Here is a 13,558-nt window from a genome sequence, read left to right as displayed (position 1 = left end):
CCCATTACCAAGAAAGGTTTTATGCTAATAATTATTTTGAGAAATTACCAATAGTGTCCACTGCCTTTAATATCATATTCTTAAAAAATTGTGAATCTGACAGTTAAAAAGACACTGAATTAAAGTTTCAACCTCCTTTAACACATGGTTTGTTGCTAATAGACTGTAAGCATTAACAACATCCCTGGCAATCTTTGAGGTAAAATGATGAACCAAATGAATGCAAAGCTATGTATGGGGCACTGATAGACCTCAATTGACCTCTGTTAGAGGGTGCCCTTCCTGGCATAGACAATACAGTCGATTCATTGCAACCTATGTTCCAACAACTGCTTCAGTTCATCGATATTCATCAATCTTCATTAATATTCACCGATATTCAATAATATTCATCAATATTCATAATGAAAATACATTTCCAGCTAGTTTGAGTGTTAAAAAGCTCCCGATCTCTTTTCCATTTAAAATTAAATACAACTGACCTGAGCAATCAGCTGTATATTATTATAGAATAAATATAGCAATAAATTATTGTATGATAATTATTCATACATCATGTAGTTTTTGTTTACTTCTTGTACTACAAATAAAATTTAGGGACAATACATGTGAACATTTCTGTCATTTACAAACACATAATAGACTGTGCAAAGTTCGCGCAAGTTTTGATGTTGTTTACGTCACAGTAAGAAATGGACACCCGAGATTAACGAAACTTTCAATCTGCGTGAAAATTTGCACACCCTTTTATTGTGTCACATTCACACAAAGGACACATCATATTTGGAATTCCCTCAACAAGATAAATCTTATAAAAATGGACAACAAACAGTTACTGATACAAAATATTAAAAAAACTAAAACAAATTGCTTAAAATATCTTTTAAGTAAGTCTAATTAAATTTTTAAAAAAGGCCCAAACCAAAGAGGTAGCAGTTAAAGGCACTGGACACTATAGGTAATTGTCAAAGACCAGTATTCTTACTTGGTGTATCCCAACATATGCATAAAATAAACCTGTGAACGCAAAAACTACATTACTTCAGAGGGAGTTGTTTCTCACAGCTTTGTGCAAACAATTATTTTGAATAAATTACCAATAGTGTCTAGTGCCTTTAACACCGGAACTTGTTGAGCTAAACTACCTCAATTAGGGACCCTGATCTCCCCTTGAGGATAATACTATTCTCACTTGGCGATGGTAATTCATTTTGCATAAGTGGCCAGCATTTATGCAGCAAATATTCTATTTAATGAAGCTATTTAATGAAGCATCATACAATTGGTGTAAACTAGAGACAAGCTCGAGGGTCATGATGGAGCAGTATGCAAAGCATCCGGCATTTGGCAAATGTGCGTAAGACACTGCATTCTTTTTCAATTCAATGAACATTTATTGAATGAGATGAGACATTAAGCTTCAAGTCCTGTGTGTTGAGTAATGCATGTAGACAAACTCAGTTCATCATTAAGAGAAGGTGTTGGTCGCAGATTGCGCCAAGCAGCGCCTTGTATACCTTAAGATTTAGTAGAAAGGACTCATGAAGGTGAAATTACAATGTTGGTAAAATAGTTAAATATTTTACAGGGACATCGATGTTCAACCTAAAGTTGTTGAGACTTAATAAATTTATGATATTTTGAAATTTTATTAATTAATTAATAAATAACGCTTGTTGTTTTAATCTTAACTGCTATTTGGTAGTAGGTTCAAACTAACCTCTCATCACTGGGCAATGCTCATTTAAAATATCTGCTCCAGGATGTGGAATGTCAAAAGTTCAAATCCCACATGAGTCGCCAGCAGGATTCAGGAACCACTGAATATACAGAGCTTTATCATATATCGATATAAGGATAAAACCCTCTGACTGGCACCCCCGAACAAAGATATTGACAAAATAGGGACACCGCCAATATAGGGCTAGATAGCTCAGTTGGTAGAGCGCCGGCACGTTAATCCGGAGGTCGTTGGTTCGAATCCCACTCTAGTCAATTCTTTGTTCAACCCCAAAAATCACTTTGTACTTTTGTTAAAATTATCTATGTGACTCAAACAGTTAAAACATTCTTTGTAAATTATTGACTACGATAACGTTTCCACATTCTAGTTCTATGTTGAATCATTCTACATATCCCAACAAGACATCTTAGTAAATTTGAATTGTATGGTTACTTTTTTGAAAAATCTGGCAGTCTTGAAAAATTACCAACCCTCATTGTAACTTTTTAAAATCTTCTATGTATTAAAAAGAAAACATATGTTTTAAGAGGTCTGCAGAGTTGCAGAACGCTTGTTTGCAGAGTTTAAGAAAGCTGGTTTGTAGAGTTAAAGAACGCTGGTTTGCAGAGTTACAGAACGCTGGTTTGCAGAGTTTAAGAAAGCTGGTTTGCAGAGTTACAGAACGATAACGTTGACTTGATTGACTAACAACTACGTTGATTGACTACGATAACGTTTCCACATTCTAGCTCTATGTTGAATCATTCTACATATCCCAACAAGACATCTTAGTAAATTTGAATTGCATGGTTACTTTTTTGAAAAATCTGGCAGTCTTGAAAAATTACCAACCCTCATTGTAACTTTTTAAAATCTTCTATGTATTAAAAAGAAAACATATGTTTTAAGAGGTTTGCAGAGTTACAGAACGCTGGTTTGCAGAGTTACAGAACGCTGGTTTGCAGAGTTACAGAAAGCTGGTTTGCAGAGTTACAGAACGCTGATTTGCAGAGTTACAGAACGCTGGTTTACAGAGTTTAAGAAAGCTGGTTTGCAGAGTTACAGAACGCTGGTTTGCAGAGTTACAGAACGCTGGTTTGCAGAGTTACAGAACGCTGGTTTGCAGAGTTACAGAACGCAGGTCTGCACAGTTAAAGAATGCTGGTTGCAGAGTTACAGAACGCTGGTTTGCAGAGTTACAGAACGCCGGTCTGCAGAGTTAAAGAATGCTGGTTTGCAGAGTTTAAGAAAGCTGGTTTGCAGAGTTACAGAACGCTGGTTTGCAGAGTTACAGAACGCCGGTCTGCAGAGTTAAAGAATGCTGGTTTGCAGAGTTTAAGAAAGCTGGTTTGCAGAGTTACAGAACGCTGGCTTGCAGAGTTACAGAACGCTGGTTTGCAGAGTTACAGAACGCAGGTCTGCACAGTTAAAGAATGCTGGTTTGCAGAGTTACAGAACACTGGTTTGCAGAGTTACAGGTTAATGCCAGCACATTGAGTGAATTGCAGCATCAATGGTATCCAATGTCCCAATATCACAAGTTATCACAGCGATCTGAATAATCAACTTGTGAAGCCGTTAGCTTTGACTTGTCTCATCTCAACCCAATGTAGTCTGTACAGGAGTACTAGAACAACAGCCAAAGTCCAGGTGGATTTAGGGGCAAGCAGTAAAGCCACGGCACCATAACAGTAGTACAGATTGATGCATTCCCACGTCATCCAGTTTAGCGCTGAGAATAAACATGTGTATGCCACAGCCGACCAGAAGAGACCTAGAGACTGTACTTGTCTCTGTGATGTCATTCTAGAAGTGCTGCCGTTCTGAATGGACGACGACTTGCCGTTTCTGGTGGGTGTTGAGTTGGTTGTGTGGTTACGTGTTGTGTGATTTGACGCGCTGTGTTGGATCCTGTCTAACTGCAGTGCAAAGTATAACGTGATTGGACCCTGGAACAAAATCATCTGCAATAGAAAGAAAGAATGTTTGCTAAAGAACCAGTACAAATTCAACTAATTTTAAACAGATCATTTACAAACTTGATTTGATTTTACACAAGGACAGACTTACAAAACATTTCACCAACTTGGATTGACGGTCTTGTTTTTTGGCACATGGCAGAGCAAGATGCATAAGTCTCTAACGCACTACCCATGTGAGTGCAATTCATAGGTAGTTGCTCTGGTGGATGGGGCTTAATGAATCTATCTAATGTCAAGTACAATATAGGATTGGGGGGGGGATGGTAGTAAGATCCACTTACATTCAAAACACAGATGACGTAAGAGAAAGTCTCTCCAATGAAGTCTTCTCGAAGGAAGAATCCGTAGAATGTATAGATACCAAAACTCTCACCCGAGACAGCACATACAAACCAAGGTCCTGCAAAAAAAAAAAGGTAAAACCTTCCAAAAATATACCAAAAGGGAGACTTTGAATGTAGTTGGCAGCAGACTTGCCAGGTAAATTTCCTTTGTTTATGTAGTTCTGAGTATGCACACATTACCAGTAAAATACATATAAATTAAACTTAAATGTGAGCATTTAAATCAACCCTGATTTTTTTTTTAACACAACACTTAAAAAGTGTACCCGTATACTTCAAACATCCCGAGTACGATATTTCTGTGCGGGTAAACTTACCAATCAGAGGGTAGAGTCCGATAATAAGAAGCCAGTAGAAGTACGTCTGATTGCTAGCTAAACCGATTAGACTCCTCAGCAACCCACTGCGGTAATGACCTGGAAATCATTAATAAACCAATTCATTGTTTAGTGTCAAACCAAACAACTCTAAGTCCTGTTGATTTTACTTGAATACAGTGCGCATCACTAATCATTATTTTAGGGGAAAGTCCACGCAGTCAGCTATGGACTGAAAACCCAATCCACATAGTGCTCCAGGCGTGATTCGAACCGGGGTCATAGAGGTGGAAGGCGAGGAAAGACAACACTACGGCAACTTGACCATCCAATTATGGATGTAAATGCATCTTTCTTCAATTTCTTATTTAATTTGTGGCAAATAAAATCAGACACCTTTACCCGAAGGTATCAACTCAAGTCATTTTAAATCAACTCAAACACTATTTTGTAAAATTAAGAAACAATGCACGAATCTACTCACCATTTTTAAGTGCCATCCATCGTAGAGAGAGTAGTGCCAAAACAAACACTACAACTGCACAGATGTACAGAATCCAAAACTGTTCCAAACAAAACAAAAGGTACAATCGGTGCTATATTTTATTTCATGTATACTTGAGTTGATTAGAAAAAACTATTCTTCTGGTTAGATTTTGATTTTGTTAACACTGGACCAAGATGACACTTCTTTGGGGCCATGCAGCCAAATTTTAGACAGCCACACAGAAAGTCAGAAAGCCAAAGCCTATAACACCCTTTGAAAATCATCTTGCTTCATACTGGCAAATGTTACCAGCAGGGTTTTAAAAGAAGTGAAAGGCAATCCAAATTTTAGAAACTCATTCACTCAGTATTTCCTTAACTCCAACCCAGTATTTCAAAGCATGATTTCCTCACACAAGCTCACTTCAATAATTACTAAAATCTCTTCAAATACTAATGGATTCGTAAATTAAGGCAATTTTCAGTTTACATAATCTCATACTTTGCTTTTGTTACTTACAATGAATGGTATATCTGTCAGCAGAAAGAATGATGGCATCAGCCATTGAGGAGGTCGGGAACCATCCAGAGAAAACTGGTACCCCTCACTGTGTATTCGGCCAGCGGCATCCTATAAAATGGAAGACAGGTTTAGAGTTAACACACACCTGTTGTTGATTCTTCATCCTGATTGGCTAGAACACTGTCACATCAAAGTAGCCAAGAGCTTCTACTTTGTTTCTGACGGTTAGTCCAAGGTTATCAAACGCCCTCTAGCAGTTAGAAACATTGACATTCTTTAAATGGCATGGTGTCATTGACATTCTTTAAATGGCATGGTGTCTTCGGGTCTTTAGTGGTCACTCAAAAACCTTATATAGTGCCCACATCAGTCAATATGTGCAGCATTTAGCCCAGGGACTTCCACTTTTTTATAAATACTAGAAGAAGTCCTTAACAGAGACATCAATAAAATTGAGATTTCATTTTGTTCCACTTCTTGAATCTCAAACTTGATACGTTGCCCAGGATATAAGAAATATAATGATCTTTCAGAAGCAACTAGGAGGTCCAGTGTGTTGTGAATCAACTGATTGTATATAAGCTCTACTGCCCACACTGTTCATTAATGACTTTGTTCACCATTACTATGTACTGTTCCTAAATGACTGTACTTACCATAGCAGTAACTTTGATAGAGTGCAACCCAGCGGGGTACTCAGATGGATCCCATGGAATCACAAAAAGAGGTCCTCTCACATGAACAGCTGATCCTAAAACTACACCGTCTATTTTTACTGTTGTTGACGCAATGGTATCGGGAGAATGAACTAAAAACCTATGGATGATACAATCAAATTAACAGTTACAGATTGTGTAAGTCTCGTGCATAATCGAACAATGGGACTCATCAAAGTGCAATAGTTTGTTTCCTTCATGAATCAAAGCAATGTACTTGGGAACAAAGTGGTCCCAAAAAATGCTTGAATACACGCAAGACTTGCATGGTCAATGAGAAAATACAAGTTGTGTTGATGACAAATTGCAAGGAAAAAACTTATATTTGTTTTCTTAAGACAGAAAACATTCTTGGACAAATCAAAGCATCAATGAAAGAAATCACTCCAATTATTTATGTTAACATGACATGACTGTATGAAACTGCAAAAATCTCACAAAAACTAGCCAAGACGAACACACAATAGTGCAGGGTCACAACACTTTGCTATGTCAACATGAAAATATAAACACTTGGGTCACACCATGGGTCTATTTTTCTCAGGGTGAATAAAGGCAAACTAATCACTTAAAAGTTAAACAGAAAATATGTTACTTTCATCTACCTCTTTTAGCAATAAATAGAGGGTCTGAAATTAACCTAGCAAGACTTGAAACATAATTATAGCAAAACCCTTTCTCCACCTGGGCCAAATTTGAAAGATGTTAAGCAGAAAGTACTGTGGGCACCAGTTGCCACAATGCAAAGTTTATGGAATTGTAGCTGGTAACCAGTTTCTGTTCAGCAAGATTTGTCTGTGCTTGGAAAGTTGTTGTGCGTACAAGCTCAATTAAATTGGGGCCACAACTCTATTCCCTGTCACCTACATTGTAACACAAAAACCCAACCAATTGAGTTACCATAATGAGTGGTTCTATTTACCTGATATGTGTTGAATGCACCATTTTCCTGAGTGGTTCATGTCTGAGTGATAAGAATCTAGCTCTCTTTGGATTAGTGATTAGAATGACCGGCCATGTCCCAAACTTCACATCCACAAACGATAGGAGATCATGATCAAAAGCCATGACGCGATACCTACACAGATAGATAAATCAATTATTCACATTATTTATTACATATCTTGCAATATTGAACCCTCCTACTCTTACTCTTTGTAACATTTTCCAGTGAGCTGACCAACCACTTGAAACCATTCAACTGCAAGGGTTTGATATGGTGACCGACTGTGATAATTGCCTCTTGGAAAATAGTAGGAAAATATTATTGAGTTACAAGGGCTTATTCTCACAGGGTTTGAAACTAACACCGGACCAAAGGCCCGAAGCCAGTGGTTTTAGCATTGGGCCAGTAAAGTCAGGATTGGAAAAGTCTGCTGGTCTCGGGTTCTTGTACTGACCCATAACACTGAGATCAATTTTTTCTTATAATGCTTGTTCAAATTAAAACAGATCAAATGTTAATCTATGAAGGTCTATATTTTCCCACTTCAATTCAGCTGTCGATTTCACGAAACACTAGGATTGATCCTATCTCGAGTTAGGACGAGTAACTCATCCTAACTGAGGATCAATATTAAGGTCTGCATGCTACAGTGCAGGGTTGGGACTAGTCCTAAGACCTAAGATTAATCTTAAGTTAGGAAGAGTTTGGTGTAATCGACAGTTGGTCTTGTAAAAGAAATTGTAGTCCAGGTAACATATGGAGCTACAAGCCCTACAATCTTGTAGTCCAGGTAACAATTGGAGCTACAAGCCCTACAATCTTGTAGTCCAGGTAACAATTGGAGCTACAAGCCCTACAATCTTGTAGTCCAGGTAACAATTGGAGCTACAAGCCCTACAATCTTGTATTCCAGGTAACAATTGGAGCTACAAGCCCTACAATCTTGTATTCCAGGTAACAATTGGAGCTACAAGCCCTACAATCTTGTAGTCCAGGTAACAATTGGAGCTACAAGCCCTACAATCTTGTATTCCAGGTAACAATTGGAGCTACAAGCCCTACAATCTTGTAGTCCAGGTAACAATTGGAGCTACAAGCCCTACAATCTTGTATTCCAGGTAACAATTGGAGCTACAAGCCCTACAATCTTGTATTCCAGGTAACAATTGGAGCTACAAGCCCTACAATCTTGTATTCCAGGTAACATTTGGAGCTACAAGCCCTACAATCTTGTATTCCAGGTAACATTTGGAGCTACAAGCCCTACAACCTTGTATTCCAGGTAACAACTGGAGCTACAAGCCCTACAATCTTGTAGTCCAGGTAACAATTGGAGCTACAAGCCCTACAATCTTGTAGTCCAGGTAACAATTGGAGCTACAAGCCCTACAATCTTGTATTCCAGGTAACAATTGGAGCTACAAGCCCTACAATCTTGTAGTTCAGGTAACAAATGAAGCTACAAGCCCTACAATCTTGTATTCCAGGTAACATTTGGAGCTACAAGCCCTACAATCTTGTATTCCAGGTAACATTTGGAGCTACAAGCCCTACAATCTTGTATTCCAGGTAACAACTGGAGCTACAAGCCCTACAATCTTGTAGTCCAGGTAACAATTGGAGCTACAAGCCCTACAATCTTGTAGTCCAGGTAACAATTGGAGCTACAAGCCCTACAATCTTGTATTCCAGGTAACAATTGGAGCTACAAGCCCTACAATCTTGTAGTTCAGGTAACAAATGAAGCTACAAGCCCTACAATCTTGTATTCCAGGTAACATTTGGAGCTACAAGCCCTACAATCTTGTATTCCAGGTAACATTTGGAGCTACAAGCCCTACAATCTTGTATTCCAGGTAACAACTGGAGCTACAAGCCCTACAATCTTGTATTCCAGGTAACAATTGGAGCTACAAGCCCTACAATCTTGTAGTCCAGGTAACAATTGGAGCTACAAGCCCTACAATCTTGTATTCCAGGTAACAATTGGAGCTACAAGCCCTACAATCTTGTAGTTCAGGTAACAATTGGAGCTACAAGCCCTACAATCTTGTAGTTCAGGTAACAATTGGAGCTACAAGCCCTACAATCTTGTATTCCAGGTAACAATTGGAGCTACAAGCCCTTCAATCTTGTATTCCAGGTAACAATTGGAGCTACAAGCCCTACAATCTTGTATTCCAGGTAACAATTGGAGCTACAAGCCCTACAATCTTGTATTCCAGGTAACAATTGGAGATACAAGCCCTACAATCTTGTAGTCCAGGTAACAATTGGAGCTACAAGCCCTACAATCTTGTAGTCCAGGTAACAATTGGAGCTACAAGCCCTACAATCTTGTATTCCAGGTAACAATTGGAGCTACAAGCCCTACAATCTTGTAGTCGAGGTAACAATTGGAGCTACAAGCCCTACAATCTTGTAGTCCAGGTAACAATTGGAGCTACAAGCCCTACAATCTTGTAGTCCAGGTAACAATTGGAGCTACAAGCCCTACAATCTTGTAGTCCATGTAACATTTGGAGCTACAAGCCCTACAATCTTGTATTCCAGGTAACATTTGTAGCTACAAGCCCCACAATCTTGTAGTCCAGGTAACAATTGGAGCTACAAGCCCTACAATCTTGTATTCCAGGTAACAATTGGAGCTACAAGCCCTACAATCTTGTAGTCCAGGTAACAATTGGAGCTACAAGCCCTACAATCTTGTAGTCCAGGTAACAATTGGAGCTACAAGCCCTACAATCTTGTATTCCAGGTAACAATTTGAGCTACAAGCCCTACAATCTTGTAGTCCAGGTAACATTTGGAGCTACAAGCCCTACAATCTTGTAGTCCAGGTAACAATTGGAGCTACAAGCCCTACAATCTTGTAGTCCATGTAACATTTGGAGCTACAAGCCCTACAATCTTGTATTCCATGTAACATTTGGAGCTACAAGCCCTACAATCTTGTATTCCATGTAACATTTGGAGCTACAAGCCCTACAATCTTGTATTCCAGGTAACAATTGGAGCTACAAGCCCTACAATCTCGTAGTCCAGGTAACATTTGGAGCTACAAGCCCTACAATCTTGTATTCCATGTAACATTTGAAGCTACAAGCCCTACAATCTTGTATTCCAGGTAACAATTGGAGCTACAAGCCCTACAATCTTGTAGTCCAGGTAACAATTGGAGCTACAAGCCCTACAATCTTGTAGTCCAGGTAACATTTGGAGCTACAAGCCCTACAATCTTGTATTCCAGGTAACAATTGGAGCTACAAGCCCTACAATCTTGTAGTCCAGGTAACAATTGGAGCTACAAGCCCTACAATCTTGTAGTCCAGGTAACAATTGGAGCTACAAGCCCTACAATCTTGTAGTCCAGGTAACAATTGGAGCTACAAGCCCTACAATCTTGTAGTCCAGGTAACATATGGAGCTACAAGCCCTACAATCTTGTAGTCCAGGTAACATATGGAGCTACAAGCCCTACAATCTTGTAGTCCAGGTAACAATTGGAGCTACAAGCCCTACAATCTTGTAGTCCAGGTAACAATTGGAGCTACAAGCCCTACAATCTTGTAGTCCAGGTAACAATTGGAGCTACAAGCCCTACAATCTTGTATTCCAGGTAACAATTGGAGCTACAAGCCCTACAATCTTGTAGTCCAGGTAACAATTGGAGCTACAAGCCCTACAATCTTGTAGTCCAGGTAACAATTGGAGCTACAAGCCCTACAATCTTGTATTCCAGGTAACAATTGGAGCTACAAGCCCTACAATCTTGTATTCCAGGTAACAATTGGAGCTACAAGCCCTACAATCTTGTATTCCAGGTAACAATTGGAGCTACAAGCCCTACAATCTTGTATTCCAGGTAACAATTGGAGCTACAAGCCCTACAATCTTGTAGTCCAGGTAACAATTGGAGCTACAAGCCCTACAATCTTGTATTCCAGGTAACAATTGGAGCTACAAGCCCTACAATCTTGTATTCCAGGTAACAATTGGAGCTACAAGCCCTACAATCTTGTATTCCAGGTAACAATTGGAGCTACAAGCCCTACAATCTTGTATTCCAGGTAACATTTGGAGCTACAAGCCCTACAATCCTTGTATTCCAGGTAACAATTGGAGCTACAAGCCCTACAATCTTGTATTCCAGGTAACAATTGGAGCTACAAGCCCTACAATCTTGTAGTCCAGGTAACAATTGGAGCTACAAGCCCTACAATCTTGTAGTCCAGGTAACAATTGGAGCTACAAGCCCTACAATCTTGTATTCCAGGTAACAATTGGAGCTACAAGCCCTACAATCTTGTAGTTCAGGTAACAAATGAAGCTACAAGCCCTACAATCTTGTATTCCAGGTAACATTTGGAGCTACAAGCCCTACAATCTTGTATTCCAGGTAACATTTGGAGCTACAAGCCCTACAATCTTGTATTCCAGGTAACAACTGGAGCTACAAGCCCTACAATCTTGTAGTCCAGGTAACAATTGGAGCTACAAGCCCTACAATCTTGTAGTCCAGGTACAATTGGAGCTACAAGCCTATAATCTTGTATTCCAGGTAACAATTGGAGCTACAAGCCCTACAATCTTGTAGTTCAGGTAACAAATGAAGCTACAAGCCCTACAATCTTGTATTCCAGGTAACATTTGGAGCTACAAGCCCTACAATCTTGTATTCCAGGTAACATTTGGAGCTACAAGCCCTACAATCTTGTATTCCAGGTAACAACTGGAGCTACAAGCCCTACAATCTTGTAGTCCAGGTAACAATTGGAGCTACAAGCCCTACAATCTTGTAGTCCAGGTAACAATTGGAGCTACAAGCCCTACAATCTTGTATTCCAGGTAACAATTGGAGCTACAAGCCCTACAATCTTGTAGTTCAGGTAACAATTGGAGCTACAAGCCCTACAATCTTGTAGTTCAGGTAACAATTGGAGCTACAAGCCCTACAATCTTGTATTCCAGGTAACAATTGGAGCTACAAGCCCTTCAATCTTGTATTCCAGGTAACAATTGGAGCTACAAGCCCTACAATCTTGTATTCCAGGTAACAATTGGAGCTACAAGCCCTACAATCTTGTATTCCAGGTAACAATTGGAGATACAAGCCCTACAATCTTGTAGTCCAGGTAACAATTGGAGCTACAAGCCCTACAATCTTGTAGTCCAGGTAACAATTGGAGCTACAAGCCCTACAATCTTGTAGTCCAGGTAACAATTGGAGCTACAAGCCCTACAATCTTGTAGTCCAGGTAACAATTGGAGCTACAAGCCCTACAATCTTGTAGTCCAGGTAACAATTGGAGCTACAAGCCCTACAATCTTGTAGTCCATGTAACATTTGGAGCTACAAGCCCTACAATCTTGTATTCCAGGTAACATTTGTAGCTACAAGCCCCACAATCTTGTAGTCCAGGTAACAATTGGAGCTACAAGCCCTACAATCTTGTATTCCAGGTAACAATTGGAGCTACAAGCCCTACAATCTTGTAGTCCAGGTAACAATTGGAGCTACAAGCCCTACAATCTTGTAGTCCAGGTAACAATTGGAGCTACAAGCCCTACAATCTTGTATTCCAGGTAACAATTTGAGCTACAAGCCCTACAATCTTGTAGTCCAGGTAACATTTGGAGCTACAAGCCCTACAATCTTGTAGTCCAGGTAACAATTGGAGCTACAAGCCCTACAATCTTGTAGTCCATGTAACATTTGGAGCTACAAGCCCTACAATCTTGTATTCCATGTAACATTTGGAGCTACAAGCCCTACAATCTTGTATTCCATGTAACATTTGGAGCTACAAGCCCTACAATCTTGTATTCCAGGTAACAATTGGAGCTACAAGCCCTACAATCTCGTAGTCCAGGTAACATTTGGAGCTACAAGCCCTACAATCTTGTATTCCATGTAACATTTGAAGCTACAAGCCCTACAATCTTGTATTCCAGGTAACAATTGGAGCTACAAGCCCTACAATCTTGTAGTCCAGGTAACAATTGGAGCTACAAGCCCTACAATCTTGTATTCCATGTAACATTTGGAGCTACAAGCCCTACAATCTTGTATTCCAGGTAACAATTGGAGCTACAAGCCCTACAATCTTGTAGTCCAGGTAACAATTGGAGCTACAAGCCCTACAATCTTGTAGTCCAGGTAACAATTGGAGCTACAAGCCCTACAATCTTGTAGTCCAGGTAACAATTGGAGCTACAAGCCCTACAATCTTGTAGTCCAGGTAACAATTTGAGCTACAAGCCCTACAATCTTGTAGTCCAGGTAACATATGGAGCTACAAGCCCTACAATCTTGTAGTCCAGGTAACAATTGGAGCTACAAGCCCTACAATCTTGTAGTCCAGGTAACAATTGGAGCTACAAGCCCTACAATCTTGTAGTCCAGGTAACAATTGGAGCTACAAGCCCTACAATCTTGTATTCCAGGTAACAATTGGAGCTACAAGCCCTACAATCTTGTAGTCCAGGTAACATTTGGAGCTACAAGCCCTACAATCTTG

General features: G+C 39.6%; 1 protein-coding gene across 2 annotated transcripts in view; it reads right to left on the bottom strand.

The window, feature by feature from the left end:
• Nucleotides 1-3,262: 3,262 nt before the first annotated feature.
• LOC117306741 (transmembrane protein 62-like) overlaps nt 3,263-13,558 on the bottom strand; it is a 31,157-nt gene continuing 20,861 nt past the window's right edge. For both annotated transcript variants that reach the window (XM_033791218.1, XM_033791219.1), the window contains 7 exons: nt 7,014-7,169; nt 6,032-6,191; nt 5,373-5,483; nt 4,851-4,929; nt 4,367-4,465; nt 3,987-4,105; nt 3,263-3,687 (listed from right to left, as the gene is read on the bottom strand). In XM_033791218.1, the coding sequence (XP_033647109.1) occupies nt 3,286-3,687; nt 3,987-4,105; nt 4,367-4,465; nt 4,851-4,929; nt 5,373-5,483; nt 6,032-6,191; nt 7,014-7,169 (1,126 nt within the window). In that variant the 3' untranslated portion in view covers nt 3,263-3,285. The remainder of the gene's footprint in view (nt 3,688-3,986; nt 4,106-4,366; nt 4,466-4,850; nt 4,930-5,372; nt 5,484-6,031; nt 6,192-7,013; nt 7,170-13,558) is intronic.

This window comes from Asterias rubens, unplaced genomic scaffold, assembly GCF_902459465.1.
Source record: "Asterias rubens unplaced genomic scaffold, eAstRub1.3, whole genome shotgun sequence".
In the NCBI taxonomy this organism is placed as follows: Eukaryota; Metazoa; Echinodermata; class Asteroidea; order Forcipulatida; family Asteriidae; genus Asterias; species Asterias rubens.
Note: the sequence above shows the minus strand (reverse complement) of the source record. Positions and strands in the feature narration are given on the sequence as shown.